The following is a 14182-nucleotide window of genomic DNA, read 5'->3' as shown; positions in this document are numbered from 1 at the left end:
TCCCATTTTGTTGGGGGGTATTGGGACAAGATCGTTGAGACAAAATGCCTTTTTGTTGAAGAAATTCTTGAAACTCACGAGACATGTACTCACCACCAGAATCAGAGCGAAAAATTTTAACACTTTCATGAAATTGAGTTTCAACATATGTCAGAAATTTCTTAAACATAGAAAACACTTCAGATTTAGACCGAAGAAAATATATCCAAGTAAAACGACTATAATCATCAATAAATGTGACAAAATATTTATAGCGAGCATGAGAAACTACAGGAGACATACCCCATACATCACTATGAATCAGTTCAAAACAAGAGGAAGCCCGATAAGCACCAGACGGAAAAGGAAGTGTTTTACTTTTAGCTAATTTGCAAACAGAACATGAAAGAGAGGCATTAGAAACAACACTTTTATTTCCCAATAAACCATTTTTAAATAAATGAGATAAAACAGCAGAGTTAGGATGACCCAATTTTCTATGCCAATCCTCATAAGAATTCAAGACATTTTTACAAACAAGAGATAAATGACTAGAAATAAACTGAAGTGGAAACAGTCTTCCCACTTTAGGCCCCTTCGCAACCACCTTCCCCGACACCTGTTCCTGCACAAGGCAACCATCACGAGAAAAATTTACATTACAATTATTATCAACCAATTGACCAACAGATAATAAATTGGAAGCAAGTCCAGGTGCTACAAACACATCCCGAAAATCAGAGTTGAGGTCACCAACATTCGTGATAGAGAGAGCATTACCATCCGCAATTTGAATTTTCTGATTACCATGGTAAGAATGTAAATTGTGCAAGTATTCAGAAGAGGCGGTCATGTGATTGGATGCACCAGAATCAAGAAACCACGGGCGGGAAACATTCGAAGACTTACCCTGAATTCCCAAGGTTGATAGAGCGGAAAGTACCATCTGTTGGATTATTTTAGGTTGGAGAGCACCACCATTAGATGGATTGGTGATGGAAGGACCAACTGCAGAGCTTGTACTAGCAGAAAATGCTTGCACCGAACGTTGTGTTGATCGTGGAGGACGGGTGGGACAATCAGAGATAATATGGCCCCGCTTCTTGCAATAATTACAAAACTTCTTACTGCAACTCTGAGCAAAATGTCCAAATTGTTTGCAAGAGAAACATTGGACATGTCGAATATCACGACCTTTACCTCTACTATGAGGAGCATATGCAAACATAGCAGACTCAGAAATGACAACATCACGAGACATGGATCCTTGAGTAGCAAGACGCTGTTCCTCTCTGAGAAGTTCACCGACACATGTATCTAAAGAAGGAACGGGATTCCTATTCAACAAGGCACCTCTGACAACCTCAAATTCTGCACGAAGCTTCATGAGAAATTGATTTCGCCTACTAGTATTGTAGACCTCTTGGACATCCGCGAGAGAACTTTTGGGAACATCAACATGTATAATTGCAGAGTGTTCTGTCCACAAATTCAAAAAACCAGAATAATATTCTTGAACAGACAGATTGCCTTGTTTGTAATTGGCAATGTCTAGCTCCAACTGAAAACGTTTGGCCGCATTGTCTAGGTTATAGATACGCTTCAAGTAGTTCCACATTTCTTGGGCAGTGGAAAAAGATCGCAAATTATTAATCATGTGAGGATCAATAGTACCGAGAATCCAAGTGATAATCTGAGCATCTTCTATTTCCCATGCATCTAAGTCAGTTGTCTCTAACGGTGCCAAAGAGACATCGTCCAAGTGACTCCATAATCCTTTCCCTTTGACATACATCCGAAACTGAAATTCCCAAACCAGATAATTCTTTCCGGTAAAACGAACACAAATATGATCTATCTCTTCTTCGGAAGCCATAATATCAGAGATGACTTGAGAACAATTTTGTTAACGTAACAATTTTGTTAACGTGAAACAAGAAACACAGAATAATTGCCGACACAGAGTCAAAACCCTAATTCAGAATAATTGCCGACACAGAGTCAAAACCCTAATTCAGAATATTTGCCGACACCGATACGATAACACGATCAAAGCAAACACGATTTGTAAGCACCCGAGATTAGAATCGCAATCTTGGAAGAGATTACCGAGAACCGAGATGATTTCAAGTACCGAGAAACGAGATCGTAACGAGATCTACCGAGACGATTTCAAGAGCGACCCAGTGGGGTGTCGCTGAATAGAGGCAAGATTAACCTAAAACTCACAGGTTTGATCGAAAACCTACTGATACCATGTCAATAATTCTTGGCTTGATACTTTTCTCATTATTATTTCTCGTATATATAAAGGTTACAGGGCTATATCGGTAATTACACTAAATAAATACATTTAAACTAATTCCTATTCACAATGTGATCTCGGTCAAATCGTGTTACAGGTTAATGAACTCAGCAGCTAATCAGAATGAGGTAGAGGGTGGTTTGAAGAAAGCAATTATAAATCTGTGGACTACGAATATGCAGTCCAAAGCAATTTTTCGGTTGGAGAATGTTACTAAATCGCGAGAAAAATTGCATAAAAAGAAAAACAAAACAAACAATTTTTCTTTGAGTTTTATTCAAGTTAATTGTATAGATATTTTGCACATGTATTCATGCTCATTACAAACACTGCACATATGCTATCTTATGATCATTTCCTTGCAGAATTCTACAAAATTTAAGGAAAACGAAAACATATAAATCAAACAGCATCTTAATTTCTTAAAGTTTCAAAAGAGTTGCAACACGAAGATTTCTCATAAATAAGTCAAACTGCATCCGAGTTCTGAGCTTCACTATCATTATGGCCGCTCGTAAGAGGAGCCAATTCTTCTTTACCAGAACCTTCCTCAGTTTCATATGCAAATTCACAACTACTAGCCCATAAAACTGCATGAAGCAAAACTACAGGCACACTACAAGTCATAGTAACTGCAAAATGAATACCTGCATCTGTCAAAATCAGCTGAATTGCAGTTGCAACTTGCAATAAATAGCAAACTCAGTATAATCCTTTTATCTATGATTCTATGCAGCAAAACTGAATTACGACATGCTCTTAATAGTAAATAATAAAGGGTTGTCGCATAAGTCATGATAACCAACAGAATCAAGGACACTTTTCGACAAGGTATGAGTGTTATAAAGATACTTTTTTTAAAAATTAAAATAGTAACACTTATCTAAGTTGTATTCTACAACTTACTGTTATGTTAACCTCTTGTATGAGAAGTCATTATTGTTCAACATGTGGTAAAAATGGCTGAGCTTTTCCAACTTTTACTCTTTTAGTTTACAACGACAAAAAATCAACTTTTTTATTCTGTTAACCCACTCTTCTTTCTAGAAAGTTTGGTAAAAGATCATTCAATTTTAAGAATCTATTTTTCAACTAATTATCTTTTAAGATATTGAGAGAAACACTTTCAAAAGCTAGTTGACTAGACTTGGCAAGCATCAAAGAAATTTCATAAATAAAAGTCCAATATATTAACTAGGCACCTTCTTAGTTGTTTCGAACATTGTTTTCCATTTAATCTTTTAATCTTAATTAGATCCTGAAGATTGATCATGGATTCTATTTCAGCTTCAGAACAGCGCATAGAGAATAATGTCAACAATAAGAAGTTTCTTCCAAGAAAGCCTGTAAATTATGCACCAATTTCTCTCATATTTTGTAACTGTTAAAAGCTGTATTTTCTTTTTCTTTCTCTAACCTTCTTATTTTGTTTCATAACAAAGGCAAGACAACCAAATCCAGTTGTATATCGAAAACTGCGTCGAGGATCAGCTGCAGCCAGAATTCCTGAGAAGCAAACAGAGGCAAGGCCATGTTAATTTCTTCCTCTATTTTGTGTTTTTCTTTTCTTTTTGTAACATGTATCTGGTGTTGATATTAACAGCTTTCTACTAAGGAGTTATTGAGAACTATTGCGTTCTTGACATACGCTAATGGTACACAGGTATTTTACGATTGGATCCATTTGCCTTAGTAGATTTCAATTTATGTATAACTTTGAAAAATCAAAGTTGTTATGTGTAGACTATGTATATGACTTTTGAGTTTTGACTCTGCAGCCTGACAAAGCATATATCAACGATGAGAGGGAAGAGTGGATCACAAATAGTGAGGACGAGCGTGATGAAAAGGGAAAACAAGAAATCGAGATGTCAATACAGAAATTTAGCAACCACAACAACAATGACTACATCAAAAAGCAGAAAAAGAAAAGTAACCATATTGACAAGGTAAGTAGTAGTTGTCTAGATTTGCTTTCTCATAGTTATAAAAAGATATTTTTTTTATTTTTTTATCATCACCGGTTTAGTCCGGTTTGGGGTCAGTTCTGGCATCAAATAGTTTCAGCCCCCTCCCGGTCGCAGTTGCGCTGGATCAAACCGAGATGCTCCCTACCAAGTCTAGCGCCAATCACCACTAGACCAACTAACGATTGCTTTTAAAAATATTCTAATCACATTTAATTTCTTTAATTATATCAATATTATTCCTTCAACTCATTTAATCTTTTTAGATGTGTTTAAGATTTGTCCAAGAAAATTTATAAAGGTCATTGAAGCCATGGTTTTATTTTTATTTTTTTTGAAATACTTGTCAAAATTGTATGACATGTAATATGAGTGTCATACAAGTGTGTCATAGCGATTCAACTATTTTTTCTATAGCGATTCAACTATTTTTTTCTAGAACATGTGTCACATAGGTATCATACAATGGTCAAATACCAATATGTGTCGTACGTGTATCATATAGGTGTCTGGACACTAATAGGTATCCTACAAATATCAGGCGCATCTTGGATACCATGCCTAATCTGAAGGTGTTTGTGCTACCTAGCTTTCTAGTGCTATGAAATGGAATTTGTATGACTATCGAGATGAACCGTAGCCAAATGGCATCTTAACACAAGAACCTCCGAAAATTTGAAGACATCTCTAATGATATCATATTTTTATATTATCTTGCACATTGGTCTTACAATAACTGAGCTCATTTTTTAAAATTGACAGACAAAGGTAAACAAGGAATGTTGCGGTGTTTCTCGTTCCCCCTCCCACGTGATATACGTGAAAGACACGATCCAAACTTCAGGTTGCAACCAAGAACAAGGATTAACACAAAAGTTTCACGCCTCTTGCAAAGCATTTATACAATTCTGTTCAGCAGAGATAATTTGTCCACAAGAAGATCGTTCTGCATTGGCAATTAAGTTATATGGGATTCAAGCAGCACTTTTATCAGCTTTGGGAAATCCATTTGAAAATCTATCACAAACCATGGCTTCAAGAAACACTTCACAAATACATCTAGTAAGCTCAGAGAAAGCATTTATTGGTTTCTTACCAGCAATGATATGGAGTGGAATGATCACATTGAGCTTTTTATACACAGTGATGGTAGTTTGGTCATTGAGTTATCGGGTTCCTATTATCTCTATGTTATGTCTTTGTCTTCTGTATTGTTTCTCTGTGTTGGTAGCTGCAGCTTCAGGGTTTAACGTTATATATGGGACGTTTAGAATTAGTGGCATTTTATTTGCTTCTTTAGGAGTTCTTACTTTTATTATCGTCCTTTTTGTTTTGATCATGTTGGTGCTTTTTGTTTGCTGGCGACGTACAGACCAAGTAGTGGTATCAAAGTGACTATTTGTTTTAGTAGCACCATTGTATTAATATCTTAAATGTTTATGCGTAGTAATGGAAATTTTTTTCTTAGGTAGATATTTTAAGAGAATTAGTTTTGTCATAGTGATAGACTCTTTCGTAAGATTTGTTTAGAAATATTAGTTTTCTGAGTGATTCAATGAGGATTTGTGAGATTATTCATCGTTGGCGTTTAAACTCAGATAAGTTTCCCATTTCGTCTATCTTAGCTGATTCTAAATTCCCTATTTAGTTTGCTGCTTTAAGACATGTCCGAGTTTGTTCCCCATGTGTTCGATGAAAAACATGAGTAATACGATGTCTGTCTTTACCGCAAAGCTATATCTGACATCCAATTTTGTGATAGTTCATTCTTGTTGTAATTGATTAGTAAAGACATGATGTTATGAGACCTATCGATGAAACTGTGCCTACCATATTTGTCCTCTGACCGTTGAATTCTGTTATCTCTATTGTGATGGGTCTTCTTATGCATGCCTATATAGTTTTTTTTTGAAAAGCCAAAACAAAATTTTATTAATAGAACATCTTAGGATATGCTGAGAGAAATTACACCTGAACAAGACCAATTCCACATAGCCACAACCAAAACAACCAATTAATACAAGAATTCCTAGAGCACTAACCAGCCCCCTGATACAACCAACACCAAACCATGACCGAATCTTTAAATCTCTCGACTCTGAGCCCACCAAACATCCTGCAACAAATTCTTCTACAGATTACAATCACAAAGTGGCAGAAAACCACAACCGGCCACACACAAAAACACAGCCAGCCCTGGAACGCCACAAACCAGCAGGAAAATGCATAACGCTATGAGGAAACACGACTGCACATCCCTGCACCATCACAAACCAGCTCTTAGCCGATCCAACTCTTCCACCACTGCTACCTTCTCTGTCACAAATTTCCAGCAGGACAAACAACCAAGACTAACTCCATTCGGCGCACCTGCACAACCTAAACTCACAAAATCATAATCACTATAAGTAGGCAATTGGATTTGATAAGGCAATTGGATTTGATAACCACTGGTTAAGGGAGTAATCAAATCCCTTCACTTTATATTTCAGCAAATTCCAAGACAACAATCGAGTACACTCTAACAATTTTTCTCCATTAAAATCCTTATTTCTGAACACCTTTTCGTTCCGACCTTTCCACAAGTTTCAAATGCAAGCGAACCAAATAGTTCTCAATCTCTCTCCTTTCTCCCTACCACCATCGAATAAACCACCAAATTGTGCAAAATTTTCATAAGTATTTGATACTCTTGATGCCAAATGTTGGGGCAAAACACAATCATAAGATAACAATGATAAGCAATGATGAGAGGGAGAAAGAATGAGAGTTTGTAACCGGTTATAAAGAGCTATCTTGGCCAACTCGAATAGTTTGTTTTTTCTGTCAACTCAATCCGTTTCTTTTTTCTAACACTCTCATTCTTTCCAGTAGCTCTTTATAACCTGTTAACTGATTACTGGAACTTGTTGTAATCAGTTATAACTCCAAAGTAACCGGTTACAACCAATTGAATTACCAATTTTCTCAACACTCACATGTATGGCCATTTACATACAAAAGTTCTGAATATAGATGGTTCAAAGGATTCTCGATATTCTATCCATAGGTGGAAATTTGTTGTATGACTGGAACTGGTTCATCAGTAATATAGCATTTAGAGTTAGTGATGGAAAAAAAATATTTCTGTTTTGGAGGGATAAATGGATTGGTAGTCCATTACGAGAAGTTTTTCCAGGAGTTTTCTCAGTTTCTCTACTTCATAACGGAAGTATAGCAGATACGGGTTGTTGGAAAGGCGATGGCTGGAGCTGGAGGGTCGAAAATACAGAACCCGGTCTAATTCCTAAACTGCAAAACCAGTATGCAGAATTGAAGGAATCGCTACAGGGTATTGAACCGGGCAGAACGGGAAAGGACATGTATGTATGGAATCGATACATACCGGATGAAGTAAATGGAGTCTCGGTCAAATTGTCTTACAGGCTAATGAACTCAGCAGCCAATCAGAATGAGGTAGAGGGTGGTTTGAAGAAAGCAATTATAAATCTGTGGAATACGAATATGCAGTCCAAAACAAAGTTCCAGTTGGAGATTGTTACTAAATCGCGAGAAAAATTGCATAAAAAGAAAAACATATCAAAAAATTGTTCTTCGTGTTTTATTCATGTTAATTGTATAGATATTTTGCACATGTATTCATGCTCATTACAAACACTGCACATATGCTATCTTATATTTCCTTGCAGAATTCTACAAAATTTAAGGAAAACGAAGACATATAAATCAAACAGCATCTTAATTTCATAAATTTTCAAGAGTTGCAACACGAAGATTTCTCATAAATAAGTCAAACTACGTCCGAGTTCTGAGCTTCAATATCATTATGGTCACTCGTAAGAGGAGCCAATTCTTCTTTACGAGAACCTTCCTCAGTTTCATATGCAAATTCACAACTACTAGCCCATAAAACTGCATGAAGCAAAACTACAGGCACACTACTAGTCATAGTAACTGCAAAATGAATACCTGCACCTGTCAAAATCAGCTGAATTGCAGTTGCAATAAATAGCAAACTAAATATAATCCTTTTATCTATGATTCTATGCAGCAAAACTGAATTAGGACATGCTCTTAATAGTAAACAATAAAGGGTTGTCACATAAGTCATGATAACCAACAGAATCAAGGACACTTTTCGACAAGGTATGAGGGTTATGAAGAGTATGATCCAAATAAACAGTGTGTAGTATAACCCCAAATTTCCTAAGTTTCTTATGATACGAGACGCCGCAGCTTCTGCTGTTAAGGGAATGTTAATTGGACAGTAGAATTTGAAATCAGCATATGGTTTTTCATTTGGTCCTTTTGGTTCAGACGTGTTAGTTGTTGGAGATGAAGTTTTTGAGGATGCTGGTATTCTATGTGTGGTTCCAAGGTTTGCCATGAAAGCTTTGAATTGAAAACTGGAAAATCAAAGAAAGGATCAGTTGAAAAGTGCTTCTGATGAACAACAGATGTTTTATAAAAGCTGAGTTGTTTTAGCTTGAATCTATCAATTCTTGATATACATATATAGAACCAAAAGAGGGGACATCAAATTCTCCGGTTACAGTAGCTTGAAGACTTAAAAAATTAAATACGAGTGAAAGACTAAGTCAAATATTATCATAGAATAATTTGCAAGACGAGTGAAAGACTAAGTCAAATATTATCATAGAATAATTTGCAAGACAAATTTTATTTGGCCCTTATAGTTGTCTATATTACCATCTATCTACTAAACAAATAAAGATACCTTTTCTCTAAAAATTAAAATAGAAGCACTTAATTAAGCTCTATTCTATCAGAAGTTATTTTCCAACTTTAACTCTTTCTCAAGTGTTTTGCTATATCTAATTTATAAAAGCAAAAAATCATCTTTTTGATAGTGTTAACCCATTATTCTTTCTAGTAAGTTTGGTAAAAGATCATTCTATTTTAAGAGTATATTTTTCAACTAATTATCTTTAAGATATTGAGAGAAATAGTTTTTTAAAAATTACTATAAGTCTTCATGCTATCAATATTTTAAAGAAAAGTCTATAAAGAAAAGTCCAATATAATAATTAGGCACCTTCTTAGTTGTTTCAAACATTGCTTTCAGTCAATTTCTTGGCACAAAGTCACTATAATGCCAAACCATCATGCCAAACTGTTAAATATTGATCTTTTTTCAAGTCAATACATCAAAAGGACTAGAAAATTAGCACAAGCAATGGATTTTATAGCGACAAAAGAATTCCCATCAAACTTTATCTTATTCAAAAACAAGATTAATGTACATGTTCTAGATGATAATGTACAACACTTTCCCTCTTCATTTGGGGAAGGAGTTCAGAGGGATGAACTATGCATGTTACAAGCTTTGATTTGATGAGTATAGGAGGAAAAGAACACGAGATCAATCAATTAACGGTACAAAATAAATATCTTCTTCAAGCGCTATAACTATTATTACAATGGAGATTCTTTCCATGGTAATCTATCAAGGCCGTCAATAATGGCTCTTCGAAACTCGTCATTATGGAGAATGAATGATGATACATGTCCGCCTGTGACCCATCTTACTTCAGAACCTGGCCAAGCTTTCTGCAGTTCTAGGACTGAGTGTTTCGGAATGTATCCGTCATCCTACAGAACAAAGTCAACAATGATTAGGAGGAGCGATACAATGGCAAATTGGTAGAACCAAGAAAATTTAAGAAAAGTGTATTATTGACTGTAAATAGATAAGCTCAAAGCTCTTACAACGATGGAAAATAACAGAATGCAAGAGATAACCATGAAATGCAGTCATTTAGCAATACAAGATAATCACAAAGATCGAAACAACCATGAAAATTGAAAAGCTATTTGAAAAAAATGGATGTCATATGTAACTCTCTTCCAATTTACGTTGTACATGTACACATTCACAAGGTGATGATGAGATACGGAACTTACAGTGGCGGAGACAAGGATTACAGCATCGGGGTTTTTAGGAATCGGAAAGCGTGTGACATCTGTGAGTGACAACACATTTCTCATCCGTTCTCTCACCTCCTCGAGAGTCATTACAACTTTCTCAGTTGCAAGGTCATTTCTCAGTGCTTCCCATGCAGTGCCGTGCTTTAAAATCCCCTCACAAAATGCCACAACCGCCGAATGTGGTGAGAGAAAAGGGAGTGTTGCAACCGGTGTAGGGTGAAGTGATCCAACCATTGCAGCATGTACTCCTCCTGGAGTTTGTAAAAAAATTGCCAAAATTATATACAAGGAAAAGCCAAGAGATTCTAAAAGTTCAACTAGTTTCATTTGCAACTCGTGAGACAAAGTGCAAACAGAGTTATTACATATAAAGGAGAATTGGTTCAAGCAATGAATTAACATAACTAAAAGTTAACTGAACATGAAAAACGGAGTTAGCTTTAGCACGCGTTCCCAACGAATCTTACCCATGCTAAGACCGCAGACACCCATCTTGCCGAAACCTGCCTCAGAGTCCAACCAGTGTAAGAGACTACGCGCCTCTTCGATGGTTGCTCTTCCTAATATAAGCAAGTCACTTACACACAAAAGTTTTGCACCGCGCTGCAGCACAGGACGCCTTTGTCCATAGAATGGACTGCAATTGCATAAATCAGATCAGGATTACAGAACAAATATTAAATATAAGAAGTTCAAACCTAAAAAAAAGGAAGGTTTTATTAATTTCAAAATAAGATCATTTAAAAAAGCGACCCTGACCTCTCAAGCACCATGGTTGCAATGTTTTCCTTCACCAATGGACCACCGAGACGCAGTCTTCTTTCAAATGTATGGTCACCGGTTCCTGCATGGGGAAAAATAAATACAATGTTTAAACAAAACAGGAAGAACTAAGAGACATAATCAAGGCTTGAAAAAAGACTAATCTTCTAGGTTTTTTGTGCGTAGAATAGTTATTCTCATTAATACAAACTTATCAAGCTTTCAACATGATGTTTTATTGCAATCGCCCCTTTCATGCAAAGAATCACTTCAATGATATAGAAAAGAAAGGTCATAAAATTAACAGAAATTGAAAATAGTTCGTTCATGGTTTTCACAAGTACATTCATCACTACTCAATCAGTTCAATTTTAACTCTTTCACAATGTGAAACTCTGGAGATAGAAAATAAAACTATATTTTTTCATCTGCATAGTCTCTGACCGAATCTGGCATGTAATTTGCATGGAATGAGATTCACACTAAGCAACTAGTTTAAATACCTTAAAAAACTATTATACCGAACAATTCATCCCGAATAACATTCAATGTATTGTGCTGACCTTAAACAATGTCCTAGACTTGGGCTTCACAACTTGAAAGGAGTATGATTGTAAGGAACAAAAGATAGAATTATAGAATTAAATGGCTCAACATGTGGTCAATAAGTTTGTCAAGAGAGCAACAAACAGAAGGACACAGCCCTGTTCGGATAAACAACTCAATTAAGCGCTTACAGCATAAGTAGTTATCATATAAGTACTTACATATAATCTATTTATATGACAAAAGATAATATGAAACTGTTTTCATATAAGCTATAAGTTACTTTTCATAAGCTATCCTTGAGAGCTTATGGAAATAAGCTGTTAACAGCTTATGCACATGTTCATTGTTCCATAAGCCCTTCCAATATCTTTTGTAACAGGACTACTATGTCTAGTCTAAACAATCCACTTTAACAAAGTAACAACAGCAACAACAATGACAACAACAACAACAAAAAGACTTATCCCACTAAGTGGGGTCGGCTACACGGATCAACTTACTTTCGCCATAATGTATGAGCAAATTATAGTTTCAATAATTCAACAAAATATTCCAACTCCAACCAATTCAAAAAATTTTATACATACTTGAGAATCTAATAAAAACATCATATCTAAAAAATTCAAAATTGATCAGAAAAAAAATCAAACTAACAATACCTGCAAGATGAACAACACAAGACATTCTATGAGTCGGAACATTTTTTGGCATGAGAAAAGCCACCCTTGCAATGTGACTCTCAGGCGGCAATGCACCAAGAAGTTGATCCTCACAAGGGGTTCTAAAAACCCCTTCTCTCAAACAAGCGGTTCTAGTCTCCCAAACAGTTTTCCAAACGGGTTGAATCTGAACAGGAGGCTGTGCACCCAAATCAGGGAACAGTTGATTAATCATCTTCTCTAACATATCTAGCTTCGTACCACCCCATCCTCTTGAGAAAAACGGAGTGCTGATCTTAGTTCTATGCATGAATGCGCCATAAACATGGTCTAATACATAATGAAGCATTCCCAGATTCACCGTCACCATTGTTAATAAAGTTTGAAACTTGGGAATGACCCAATGAAGAAAAGCGGAAGATTTGTGTTAAACCCAGTTGAGAAAAAATCAAAGGGTTATGAATGGAATTAGAAAAGAGAATGAAAAATCGGAGAGCGGAAAGAATGGCGGAAGAGGGGGGTGATTGTGACGTTTAGGATTGGATTGTGGGGAGATCGGACGAGGATAGAGAAAGAGAGAAAAGCGGTTTCGTTTGGATTATATATATGCTGTGGGCGTAGAAAGACAGGTCACGGTGGATGAGGGACACCTATGACGTATCTCTCTCACCCCACCAACAACCTAACTTGAAGTTTATGCTGTCAAGAATTTCGAATGATTCTTTGGAATATTAGTATTTGAATTTGATTTACTAATAACAAACTAAATTATTTGACTATAGTTTAGGATGAAGAGAATATTATTAGTTTGTTTCTATAAATAATTTATTATATTAAAAAATTAAAATTAAATAATGTAAAAAGAAAAACTAAAAAAAAAGTTCATATTAAATAAAAAATTAATAATTAGTAACTAATTTATTAAAATTAATATATTTAAAAAAAACAGATATTGGTTAAAGAGATTAAAGATAGTGGAATGACAGTGTAAAAAAGTTTTACACTGTCATCCAATAGAAAAATATCGTTTTGTCATGTCATATAAACTTTTTAAAATTTACAGTCTGATTTGTCCCGATTCATGATCGTGATTGGTTTACAGTGTAAAATATTTTTACACTGTCAGTGCATCACCTATTTTCTCTTGTTTAAATTTTAAAATGTCAAACAAATTAATAATACTTTAATTTTTATAAAAGTTCATTAAATTTATTTTATTATTTAAGAATTTTAAATGTTTTTATTATTAAATTTTATAAAAAATATTTAAAATTAATTTTAAAAGTGTTGAATATGACTCGTATTATTGAGACAATTATAGGTTGTTGAGATAACTATGAGTTATTGAGAATATAACTCATATTGTTGAGATTATTATGCGCTGTTAGATAACTATAGATAACTATATGTTGTTGAGAGAGTAACGTATATATTGTTAAGATAATTATGGATAGAGATGTTGAGAAAAACTAAGTATTAGAATTTTAGATAATATGAGTTGTACTATTATATTTTATTTTGTGCGTTTTCTCTTTTATAAATATATATATATATATATATATATATATATATAATACAATTTTAATAAAAAATTTATTAATTAAAATTGTTAAATCATTGAAGCAAATTTTTGAACCAAAATTAAGGTTAATTTAGTCATTGTCAATATTGATTTATTTTTATTTCAAACAATTTAATAATTGTCAATATTAATTTATTTTAATATATTATTTAATTAAATAAATGTTAGGAACCACTCTCCCCCTCTCAAACTAATCTCCACTATCTCTAACCAATATCACCCTATATATTTTGCATTTCATTCATAATAATATTCAACTATCATAATTCTTTTCCCTTTTTTCTTTCTTCATAATCTTTTATTGAGACATTCTCCCGTTAAACATTATTTTTGTTATTAGAGCATCTCTCACATAATAATTGTCATGAATATATTCTTATTCTCTAACTATTTTTTATTAAATAAGTACTTGAAAAAAAAATTTACTGCA

At 34.5% G+C, this 14182-nt stretch overlaps 3 protein-coding genes across 3 annotated transcripts; 1 reads left to right on the top strand and 2 right to left on the bottom strand.

Moving 5' to 3' along the window:
- The first annotated feature begins 3450 nt into the window (after positions 1–3450).
- LOC131610392 (uncharacterized) lies at positions 3451–5737 on the top strand. Its single transcript, XM_058882336.1, has 5 exons — positions 3451–3630; positions 3727–3807; positions 3888–3947; positions 4063–4233; positions 5014–5737. The coding sequence occupies exons 1-5, from the start codon at positions 3556–3558 to the stop codon at positions 5644–5646; spliced, it is 1020 nt and encodes a 339-aa protein (XP_058738319.1). The 5' UTR covers positions 3451–3555; the 3' UTR covers positions 5647–5737.
- A 2091-nt stretch (positions 5738–7828) lies between these two features.
- On the bottom strand, positions 7829–8859 carry LOC131610394 (uncharacterized). The gene has a single exon (XM_058882337.1). The coding sequence runs from the start codon at positions 8636–8638 to the stop codon at positions 8042–8044; it is 597 nt and encodes a 198-aa protein (XP_058738320.1). The 5' UTR covers positions 8639–8859; the 3' UTR covers positions 7829–8041.
- A 613-nt stretch (positions 8860–9472) lies between these two features.
- On the bottom strand, positions 9473–12886 carry LOC131612677 (uncharacterized). Its single transcript, XM_058884442.1, has 5 exons — positions 12171–12886; positions 10960–11044; positions 10668–10837; positions 10177–10451; positions 9473–9864 (listed from the first exon to the last, which is right to left on the bottom strand). Exons 1-5 carry the CDS (start codon positions 12538–12540, stop codon positions 9688–9690), a joined length of 1077 nt encoding a protein of 358 aa, XP_058740425.1. The 5' UTR covers positions 12541–12886; the 3' UTR covers positions 9473–9687.
- Between the last annotated feature and the right edge of the window lie 1296 nt (positions 12887–14182).

This window comes from Vicia villosa, linkage group LG6, assembly GCF_029867415.1.
Source record: "Vicia villosa cultivar HV-30 ecotype Madison, WI linkage group LG6, Vvil1.0, whole genome shotgun sequence".
In the NCBI taxonomy this organism is placed as follows: domain Eukaryota; kingdom Viridiplantae; phylum Streptophyta; class Magnoliopsida; order Fabales; family Fabaceae; genus Vicia; species Vicia villosa.
The sequence above is the reverse complement of the archived record's forward strand: the minus strand, read 5'-3'. Positions and strand labels throughout refer to the sequence as shown.

Bases quoted from the DNA above. Each gene is read 5' to 3' on its own strand.
- LOC131610392 (XM_058882336.1), top strand. From the start codon at position 3,556: ATGGATTCTATTTCAGCTTCAGAACAGCGCATAGAGAATAATGTCAAC. The intron at 3,631-3,726 runs GTAAATTATGCA...TTCATAACAAAG, and splicing joins AGTTTCTTCCAAGAAAGCCT to GCAAGACAACCAAATCCAGT. The intron at 4,234-5,013 runs GTAAGTAGTAGT...TAAAATTGACAG, and splicing joins AAAGTAACCATATTGACAAG to ACAAAGGTAAACAAGGAATG.
- LOC131610394 (XM_058882337.1), bottom strand. From the start codon at position 8,638: ATGGCAAACCTTGGAACCACACATAGAATACCAGCATCCTCAAAAACT.
- LOC131612677 (XM_058884442.1), bottom strand. From the start codon at position 12,540: ATGGTGACGGTGAATCTGGGAATGCTTCATTATGTATTAGACCATGTT. The intron at 10,838-10,959 runs GTCAGGGTCGCT...ATGCAATTGCAG, and splicing joins GCAACCATGGTGCTTGAGAG to TCCATTCTATGGACAAAGGC. The intron at 9,865-10,176 runs GTAAGTTCCGTA...TTTGTTCTGTAG, and splicing joins TAATCCTTGTCTCCGCCACT to GATGACGGATACATTCCGAA.